The 11197-nt window shown below is 34.3% G+C and overlaps 1 protein-coding gene across 1 annotated transcript; it reads left to right on the top strand.

Moving 5' to 3' along the window:
* Positions 1-2805: 2805 nt before the first annotated feature.
* On the top strand, positions 2806-9318 carry LOC127148697 (formin-like protein 3). The gene is made up of 4 exons (XM_051082898.1): positions 2806-2957; positions 3043-3147; positions 7307-7586; positions 9310-9318. Exons 1-4 carry the CDS (start codon positions 2806-2808, stop codon positions 9316-9318), a joined length of 546 nt encoding a protein of 181 aa, XP_050938855.1.
* The last annotated feature ends 1879 nt before the right edge of the window (positions 9319-11197 follow it).

Genomic DNA, 11197 nt, shown 5'->3' with positions numbered 1-11197 from the left:
GGTTATGTTTAATGATAATGATCGTCGTTGTTTATTTGCAGAACAAAGTCAGTTCGAGATATGAACCCTACTGTTATGAAGCAAAATTATTTCCTGTTGAAGACTTTTTTTTCAACTTCGAACATTATTAAGTCTTTTATTTGCCATATTTAAAGTACTATGTGTTCTATTATTGTTAGTATGAGTTAATCATGGTGTTAGCGTTTGTAAAAACAATTTGTTACTTATTTCACAACCAACATTTGAGATCTTTTGAACTATGAACTTCCTTTTGCGGTTTTGAATCTAATTTTTTTCGTACTATTACATTAGTATTGTAGATATGGTTATTAACCGTTTCTTCTTTTACTATTACATCAGTATTGTAGATATGGTTGATTCGCAGGATGTTGCTACACCGAAGGAAAGAGGAGAAAGTAGTACACACAAAAAAACGTGGTCCAACTGAAATAAAGGAAATAACTCGTGCTAGGAGTGAGGGTCAAAGATTAGTGATTGAGTACAATGAGTTGGGTCAAGCAATTGGTCAAAATGCAACGAAACTGAAGAGTTTTATAGGAACGACTGTAAGGTTCTATGTTCCCATTACATACTCTGATTGGCCTACAGTGCCAAAAGAAATAAAGGACAAAATATTTGAACTAATAAAGGTAACAATTACCATCAACATTTGAAGTTTCGTAAACTATCCATTTCTTTTGCTATGTAACATGTTATGTGAATATTATGTAGGCTGGATTTGTGGTAGACCCTCGATCAAAGAAGACTATCATCCAGAACGCTAGCGTATGCTTTCGTCAATTCAAGTACAGATTGACGACAATATATGTCTTGCCATTTTTGGACAATGTTGAAAAACTGAAATTCCCGTCGAATGAGTACTCCTTCATAGATCAACAACATTGGACTGAGTTTGTTGCATCTCGGTTGAAGGAAGACTTCAAAGTAAGTATAACAATTCCGACCCTTCTTTAAACTTGAATTGCAATTTTATAAGCTCCATATGCTAATTGATTAAATTTGTATAATGAAATGTAAAGAAAAAGAATGAAACTGGGAAGGAGAAGCGGAATAAACATAAGTACAACCATAGAACCTCTAGGAAAGGGTATGCAAATCTTATAGAGGAGTTGGTAAGTTGATTTTCTTTAACGTTCTTTTTCTTCTTCTATAAGTTGTTGTAGGATTATATAGAGTTGGTAAACTAATTGGTAAACTAATTGGTAAACTAACTTCTATAAGATGTTGTAGGATTATATGTGATTCTAAATATCTTATTGTGTTATAGTTACTCTTTTGCCACATCTTTAACATTCGCTTCGTGTTTGAACTATAAATAGAAAGCATCATCATTGGATCAAATTGATCGATCCATAGTTTGGAAACAAGCTCGAATGGATCATAAGGGACAAATTCCGGATGAAGAGACGAAGAAAGTGGTGAATCTTATAGTAAGTACTTGCATTTTTTTCTACTTTTTTTTGTATAAGAAACTACTAATTTCCATTCTTCTCACTTTTGTAGGATGAACTTGTAGCCACCCAAAAGACAACTAATGCTTTCGGTGAAGAGGATATTTTAACAAGGACTTTGGGTGGTAAGGATTGTCCTGGAATAGTCTGCGGTATGGGAAAGTATGTCACAAAGAAAAAGTACTTCGATACCGCAACACAACAAAAAACAAATGAAAAAGAGGATGAGAAGGCCACTTCTAAAGAACACGACCAAATGGCAAAAAGAATAAAAGAGTTGGAGGAAGAATTGTTGAAAATGAAAGAGAAAGATGATTGCCTAGGCGACTTAAAAGAAGAACCAGGTATGGGTTCTAAAGAAAAATCATCCATGGAAGGGGCTGAAAATCTGAACGATTTTGAAGATCTATCAAATGATTTAGAATCACAAAAAGACGTAGAGGATGTTGTTGAATTGAATGAAGAAATAAAGGTATGTTTTTCTAAAAACCTTTAATCCATAAGGTTACATGTTCTATGTGTATACTGTCCTTACCATTGACTTGGATTCGTAAAGGTCAACATAGTGAAGGACGATGAGCAGGTGGAAGGTATGACGTTAGAGAAAATGAAGGTTAGTGAATCAAAAGTTTAACTTCATTTAGTAATTAAAATTTTGTGAGGTATACATATTTGACAAAGTCTTCTAAATAGGTTGGAACCCATGCAAGTTGGCGTTTGAAACGAAAGATCATGTCGTTACATGGGGGACCACATTTGATTCAGATGTAGAAGGTGACAATGTTAAAGTCGCAGTAGATGTCGTGGTGGATGGGGATTGAGCAATTCCCATTCCTTCAGGGCAAGGGATGTACAAAATGTCCCAGGAAGTTGGTTCACACATATTGTGGTCATGACATCTTGTCATTACTGACAATATAAAGGTAATGAATTTTTCATTGAAGGATATACATGTCGCATTTTGTATTAACCCTAATTGCAATATCTTTTGTGGATGGACTATGGGGAATTTACAAAGGATATGACCACATTCGCACCGACACCAATTCAAAATGCTCCAGCTACACTTCGATTCTTACTATGAATGGTTGAACATATGGGATCAACAATTCAAATCACCACACCATATGACGTATTTGGAGTCCGAAGAAAATATTACATAATGATAGAGTCGTTGAAGAATTTCACATTTATGCGACCAATAGCTATCGCTTGCCTTGATGTGTACATGATGTAAGATATGTTATTACAGTGTTACTCTTTAGTAAGTTTGTTTGAAATTTATCTTCTTTCAATGTCTTTGTAATGAACTCGTAGGTATCTATACACACGTATGGAATCGTCAAGAACTTTGAATCTATACAAGTTCGTTGACGCTGGTTCGATTAGTTGTGGGAGTTTTAAAGAAGAACGAGCTCAATTGTTGACTGCACGATTACTTAGAACAGATTACGATCAACTCTTACTGATTCCTTACAATTTCGGGTATGTCTATAACCTAAAGTAAAGGATTCAAATTGTGCTTACAGTAGTCTAAGATGTAGTATTATTGTTTCACACATACATTTAGGAATCATTGGACTTTGGTTGTAATAAACCTTAAGAAGGGTGTTGCCTTTTGGATAGACCATTTGAAAAATCGTATTGACCCAGATGTAACCGAAGTAGTTGAAAGGTATGTCATACTTACTTTTACCTTTACTTCTTTTTTTTCTTAATGAGACAATAGTTTAAGTAGTTCAAACTCCGATATTCTTTTGTAGGTCATTCAACATAATGAAGAAGAAAAAATGAAATTGGAGGATCGTGAACGTATGTGAATATCTATGTTGCTATGGGTTGTAAATTAATTCATATTTCTAACATAGGTCAAGTCATTTGTGTGTGTATCTCTAGTGTCCTAAGCAATCAGGAGTAGTAGAATGTGGTTATTACGTGATGTGGTTCATGCGTGACATCATATTGTTAAGGAGTACTTCTATCATACACATAGTAAGCACAACAGTTATAAAACTAGCGTGTATATATACTTTTTGTGAATGAAACTCATTTAGAACCACTTTATTGTCTACAGATGAAAGATTCACCCCGTGCTTACACACAGAATGACATTGATTGTATAAGGTCTGAGTGGGCTGAGTTTGTAGGGAAGCACGTACATTGTGCTTAGGATAAGATATTTTGTCACATATTTTTTCATATATTTTGTCACATATTTTTGTGTTCAAGCTGCCATGGAAAATACAGCTGTCATGTTCAATATCAATGAGGTAAGGTTATCTTAGAACTTACTAAAATGCAGTTTTTGAAGTTCATCAAATTATATACTTGCATATGTTGTTGATTAAAATGTCCATTGATTTAGTATCTGTAACTTGAATACACTTTTTGCTAAGATGAGACACTCTGTTTTACTTGCCAGATGCTAAAAGTTGATCTCAGCCTTCTACTTCAAATCCCAACACTTCATAATCCATTTTCATTCAAAAGGTTGTTTTTCTCTCCTTTTGTACTTTGTGCTAGTGCATCGTTTGATCAATTTTTTTACTTTTAGCCATTGATATGCTTGTAGGTGTTTTAGTTTTGAGTTTTCACTAGTACAAATTTGGGTTTTAACAACACTAAAAATCAAAACATTGTGTCGTTAAAAATAAAAAAGAGGTAGGGTAGGAGTAAAATGTGTCATTGAAAATAAAAGTGACACATTATTCCTTGACACAATTCTATTATCACAATTTAATTTTTCTTGACACATTTAAAGTGTCGTTAATTAACGACAAATGCTTTGTGTCATTAAATAAATTTTGAAATAAAAAATTCAAAAATTCAAAAATTTTCAATTCCCTCTTCGCGCGACATTAAAAAAGAGTTTTACAATTTGCTCAACATTCTCTCTCTCTCCCTACCAAAAAACGAGAAACAATGCAACTCATCTCCAAATCTAAGAGATTGTCGTCAAACCCACTAATCTCACACCATCGAACAAACAAACACCGTCAAACAAGCAAACACCGTCGAACAAACAAACATTGTTTAAGGGACTACCGTCGAACCTACAAATCTAAGAGACTGCCTCCGAAGAATCTTGGCCGCTTTGATTTCTCTTCTCCCCCGGCTACTAGAAAATTGGGTTTTAATGACACTACTAATCAAGGTATTGTGTCGTTGAAAATAAAAAAGATGGGGTGAGGTACAATTCTGTCGTTGAAAATTATTTACTAACACAATTCTATTGACACAATTTAATTTTTCTTGACACATTTAAAGCGTTGTTAATTATCAACAAATTTTTTGTGTCATTTAAAAAATTTCGAAATAAAACAACCTCAAATTTCAAAATTTGTTAATTTCCTCTCTCACACAATTAAAATTATATGACAATAGCATATTTTATCTCTCTACAAAAAATGCGAAAGCCTAGGCTCTCTCTACCTATATCATGCATATATTCATTATTTTCATAATTTTATACAGAATTAGAATCTAGACTCTATTACGAACCCAATGCAATGAAAAACACTTAAAACAAAGTCTGAACAAACAAAAACGGATAAATCGAAGATCAGAGACCAATTGGTAAATAACCAAAAAGATTCAATACTTCCACGCGCGTAAACACCTCAAGGTCGTGAGTTCGAATCCCAGCCAAGCGTATTCCTTTATTCCCCATTTTCGAAAGACTTCAGGTGCGCACCTTCCCCACTGTTCAGCCAATTTACGCATGCCACGTGTCGTCTTCTCCTCACGCGGGCGCCTTTGATGTCCTGTGTTCGAATCTCATAGCCTGAAAATCATTTTTTCTCATATATTTTCAATGGCAATCTTGTAAATATATAACAACTTTCCGAAAATCCTCTCCTTTTCGTCAAATTGAGCGCGCGCCTGGCCCTGAAGTTATGAGTTGGAAACCCATGAAGCGGTTATTTTCATTTCTTTTCTATATATAACTCATTTTTCTGTAAATCTTAATCGATTTTCAGTTATATTTGATCCATTCATAAATCCAACTCCAATTTTCACCCAAATTCTCTTTAAATATCATTTTTTCAGAAACTCTCCTATCTCATTCTGTCATTTTTTTTCTAAAAAAAATACTCCATCAATCTTTTATTCCAATAGAGGGGTAATCTTCTAAGAGGTAAGAGGATCATGGTTATTCAATTTATTTGAGAGTTTCTTCCATTTTTCTTCTAATTTAGCATGTTGATTAGCATGTTGATTCTTTAATTTTTGTTCAAGAACGAATTCAATTCCATGTGATCTCCATGAAACAATCTTTTAATTTGCTCTTGATTGTTTAATTAGTATGCAAGATACTTTTTGTTTAGAAAATTAAAGTGCAAAATTCAATTGAATATCTTTGTAAAATATTTTTTGATCCAATAGAGGGGTAATCTTCTAATAAGTTGTAGATACAACATTTTGTCCTTTATTTATTATTTTATTTCATTTATTTACTTTATTTTTATTTTATTTTGAAAGTTGGATCTGAATTTGAATTTAATTAACTTTTTCTTTTTTTAAAAAAAAAAAATGAGTATCAGACTCTTCCCTATTTTCCATCAACTCACCCAATTTTCTCTCTCACTCTCACCTTCTCCACTCTCTTCTGTATTTCCCTCAACTCACCCAATTTTCTCTCCACTCTCTTCCCTATTTTCCCTCAACTAACCCAATTTTCTGTCTCACTCCACCTTCTCCACTATAAAAACAAAGGAATGTTTTTTTGAAGAGTACGTTTGAGATCAATTGGAAGGGTAAAAAAAAAAAAGCTAAGGAAACTATTCTGTCAAAGGTATTTTTTTTTTAATTTCCCCTGTTTCCCTTATTAGAGTTGAAAAAAAAACTAAGTAAAACTATTCTGTCAAATTGGTCTTCAAATGTATTTTTTTTTTAATTTCCTCCATTTCCCTTCCCTTTTGAGAGTATGATCAATTACAACGATGTATTTTCAAATTTGTTTTTGTTGTAATTTCGTTAATTAATTTTAAAGTGACTTTAATTTTGTTAGGGTTAGGCTGGTAGGCTTAGGCCAATTGGGTTTACTATGCTTTGTTACTTCAAATTTAGGCCAATTGGGTTTATGTGCTTTTATTATGTGCTTTTATTATTTGCTTTTATTGTTAGTTCAAATTTAGGTCAATTGAATTTATTGTTGTTTAGGTTAATTAATTTCAACGTGCTTCGAATTTGTTAGATTTAGGTCATTTGAAGTTTTACTTTTGTTAGGTTTAGGTATGGTTGCTTCTAATTTAGTAGATTTAGGTCATTTTATTCTATATTTTTTAAATTTTTTATGTTTAAGCCAATTGATTTAATTTGGCTATTGTTAATTTTTTGGTTTACTGTTTATTAATTGATCAGATTTGTATGTAAAAGATAGAATAGTTTGTTAGGTTTGATATTTATTTCGTATTATTTCTCAACTTGTATATTACATTAGATATATTATTTTATATTATATTAGATATATTATTTTATATTATATAAGATATATTATTTTATATTATATCCGATATATTATTTTATATTATATCCGATATATACTACTACTACTGCTACTGCTACTGCTACTGCTACTGCTCCTGCTATTGCTCCTGCTACTGCTCCTGCTCCTGCTCCTGCTCCTGCTCCTGCTGCTACTGCTGCTGCTGCTACTGCTACTGCTGCTGCTGCTACTGCTGCTGCTGCTCTTGCTGCTGCTGCTGCTGCTCCTCCTACTACTACTGTTGCTGCTGCTGCTGCTGCTGCTGCTCCTCCTCCTCCTACTACTGCTGCTGCTCCTACTACTACTACTACTGCTGCTGCTGCTGCCGCTGCTACTGCTGCTGCAGCTCCTCCTGCTGCTGCTGCTGCTCCGCTGCTACTGCTGCTGCAGCTCCTCCTGCTCCTGCTCCTCCTCCTGCTCCTGCTCCTCCTCCTGCTCCTGCTCCTCCTCCTCCTCCTGCTCCTTCTCCTCCTCCTCCTGCTCCTACTCCTCCTCCTGCTCCTACTCCTCCTACTGCTGCTCCTACTACTACTGCTACTACTGCTGCTGCTCCTACTCCTCCTACTGCTGCTCCTACTACTACTGCTACTGCTGCTGCTCCTGCTGCTCCTCCTCCTCCTGCTGCTGCTCCTCCTCCTCCTCCTCCTCCTCCTCCTCCTCCTCCTTCTCCTGCTCCTCCTCCTCCTCCTCCTCCTCCTCCTCCTCCTCCTCCTCCTCCTCCTCCTCTGCTGCTGCTGCTGCTGCTGCTCCTGCTCCTCCTTCTCCTCCTCCTCCTCCTCCTCCTCCTCCTCCTCCTCCTCCTGCTGCTGCTACTCCTCCTCCTCCTCCTCCTCCTGCTGCTGCTGCTCCTGCTCCTCCTCCTCCTCCTCCTCCTGCTGCTGCTGCTACTCCTCCTCCTCCTCCTCCTCCTCCTCCTCCTGAGCAGCTGCTGCTGTTGCTGCTGCTGCTCCTCCTCCTACTGCTACTCCTACTCCTACTACTCCTACTCCTACTCCTACTCCTACTCCTCCTACTACTCCTACTACTCCTACTCCTCCTCCTATACTCCTACTACTACTCCTCCTACTCCTCCTACTACTCCTACTACTCCTCCTACTACTCCTACTACTCCTACTACTACTACTACTACTACTACTACTACTACTACTACTACTACTACTACTACTACTACTACTACTACTACTACTACTACTACTACTATTTTTCCTCACTTAGATGACTTTTTTTACTTTTTCGAACTTCTGTCAATCTATGAAGTCTCATGCTATATAAGTTTCATTATCTTCTAATTTTAAAATTTACAAATAGTGATAGACTAAATTAAAAACTATAAGCGGATAAGATTCAAAACCAGGACTTTTCAATTTAAGCCATTAAAGATTCTACTACTACTACTACTACTACTACTACTACTACTACTACTACTACTACTACTAGTATATTACATTTTTCAATTAGTAAAAAAAATTCATTTTTCCTCACTTAGATGACTTTTTTTACTTTTTCGAACTTCTGTCAATCTATGAAGTCTCATGCTATATAAGTTTCATTATCTTCTAATTTTAAAATTTACAAATAGTGATAGACTAAATTAAAAACTATAAGCGGATAAGATTCAAAACCAGGACTTTTCAATTTAAGCCATTAAAGATTTGCTTATGTGTTGAATGTCAATGATGATGTTTTCTTGTTTTATGGTTCCCAGGAAAAAAACAAGGATTATTTAGATCAATATATTGTCTACTCGATTTTTTGGATTGAATTTGATAGAAGAGGAACTCCAAGAGATCTTTGATAGCAACACTTCCCAATCTTCATGGTAAGAAAGTTTTGAAACTTACTTATTTTGTAATTGGATTTTATACATTATTTGGATTTTTTTAGTATGTATAATTTTAAAGTGTTTGTTATTTGTTACATTGTTTGTTGTTTTCTCATAACATTGGTTGCAACTTTTGTTCTTGGAATAACTTTGAGAATGATGTTAACTTAATTTATCATGAACTCCGTTAGGAATCAAATAATGAGTTAATATATTGCATATGAAACAATAATTGTATAACTTACGTAGTTTTCTATTCATTATTAGGGCTTCCGAACTTGCAAGAAAGAAGAAGCCTCTGTGGAGGGTAATCAAGATATGGGGGTGAAGATTTAGTAAAACAAAGAGGTAAGCGTACTTTATGTTTTATAACGTAACTTAACTATTTTATTTTAGGAATGTTGCTTTGACTATCCTGCAGTGGTAGCGAGAATCTATTTTGTGCGATCCGCTTAGACATATGTTTTAGGAATCATGTTGACACGTACTTAGGAACTTGATACTTTGTTGTGTTAACTATTCTACAGTTATGGTAGTCATTGAAAAACTATTTCGTTCAATCCGCTTAAACATATGTTATAGAAATCATGTTGTTCTGTATTTACTTTGGAGGAGGGGGGCTAAGGGTAAGTTTATGCTAAGTTTCAATTTGATGCAAACCAGAACATTGATTGGTCTGCAAAGATTGAATCCAAGCTTACATTTGCAACATTTATATACTATGCTTATGTAGTCGGTGTTTTTTTTTAATCTTTTTCATTCCTTATGGGTCTTTTATTAAAAAGATTGGTTGTATGAACTTTGGACGCTTATTCTGAAAAGTTTATTGGTCTGCTTATTAAGAAGGTGATTTTTGTTTGGCATGTACTTAATGTTTATGTTTATGCTTATGCTTATGCATATTCCGTAATGAATGTTGGCTAAGGTTCATTTTCTTCAAATTTGCAGGTAGTTGAAGAATCCATGGACCATGGTATCGATCAAGTTCTCATTTATGCGTCAATTTGATTAAATTAGGTCACACATACATGTAATATTACAGTAAATTTATCTTTTGGATTATTGTAAAATCTTTACCGATAATGTAAGTTATATTTTTTATTATCAATATAAATATCTTTCCAAACATATGTGGGTAATGCTGAAATTTAGTATTTAATTTTTTTGAAAGAAGAAATATATGACAGAAAAATATGTGTTGCGAAAATGAAGAATAACGGCACCAAACATGTGTCGACATATAAGCCTTTATTAAACAGAAACAGTGTCGTTAAAACACATTTCTTGACAACAATTTTGTATAACGAATTATTTACAACGAAAATATATTGGTGTCAAGTTATATTGAAAGGTGACACACTTAAAACGTTGTTATAAGAGTATTAATGACAATATATTGGTGTCGAGTAATAGATAACGGTGACTCATTTAAATTGTCAATGTAATAGTATTAATGACAATATATTTGTGTCGAGTGACAGATTACAGTGACACATTTAAAGTGTCAATGTAAGGGTATTAATGACAATATATTTGTGTTAAGGTATAGATAACGGTGCATATTTAAAGCTTCAATAAAAGGTTATTAATGACAATAAATTCGTGTCAAGTAATAGATAACAGTGACACATTTAAAATGTCAATCTAAGAGTATTAATGACAATATATTGGTGTCAAGGTATAGATAACGGTCACACATAATTTGCGTCAATATAAGGGTATTGATGACAATATATTAGTGTCGAGTTATAGATAACAGTGACATATTTATTGTGTCAAGGTAAAGGTATTATTGACTTAATTTTGGTGTCATCTAAGCATATTTAATGACACATTTTTCAAAGTGTCGTTAAATAGCATTTCTTGACAGTGGCTTCAATGACGCGAAAAATTGTGTCGTTGAAAGTCTTTATGACGCAAAACTTGTGTCGTTAAAACCCATATTTGTAGTAGTGTTTGTTATTCGCTGTTGGTTTTGACATTTTTGTGAAGTTCCATAATGAATTTAGCTAAGTTTGTGGGTTGAATTTGGTGTTTGCAATTATGTGTTCTTGAAGTGTGTATATAATTGAGGTAAGTTTGTGGGCTGAATGTGGTGTTTGCGATTATGTGTTCTTGAAGTGTGTGTGTAATTTAGCTAAGTTTGTGAGCTGAATTTAGCTAAGCTTAAAAGTTATTATTCTTGAAGTGTGTATGTGCTCTATGTTGTTGAAGTGTGTTGTTGATCATGAAGTGAATGTGATGTGTTCATGTGGGTGATTGTGTTGTCTTGTTGAATCATTTTTTTTCCTTTTCTTTTCTTACTGGGTTTTGCCACAATCCATTGGAGCAATGAAGCCATATTTACGCCAATTCATTGATGTATAGGCTTTTTTGTAGGTTTGGTAGGAAACATTTTTGCTTAAATGTAGTTAT

Source organism: Cucumis melo, chromosome 3, assembly GCF_025177605.1.
Source record: "Cucumis melo cultivar AY chromosome 3, USDA_Cmelo_AY_1.0, whole genome shotgun sequence".
NCBI classification, from domain to species: Eukaryota; Viridiplantae; Streptophyta; class Magnoliopsida; order Cucurbitales; family Cucurbitaceae; genus Cucumis; species Cucumis melo.
This window is presented reverse-complemented; position numbering and strand designations above follow the sequence as displayed.

Coding starts and splice junctions, on each gene's coding strand:
- LOC127148697 (XM_051082898.1), top strand. CDS start 2,806: ATGGAATCGTCAAGAACTTTGAATCTATACAAGTTCGTTGACGCTGGT. Junction 2,958..3,042: donor CTGATTCCTTACAATTTCGG/GTATGTCTATAA, acceptor ACATACATTTAG/GAATCATTGGACTTTGGTTG. Junction 3,148..7,306: donor GTAACCGAAGTAGTTGAAAG/GTATGTCATACT, acceptor CTGCTGCTGCAG/CTCCTCCTGCTGCTGCTGCT.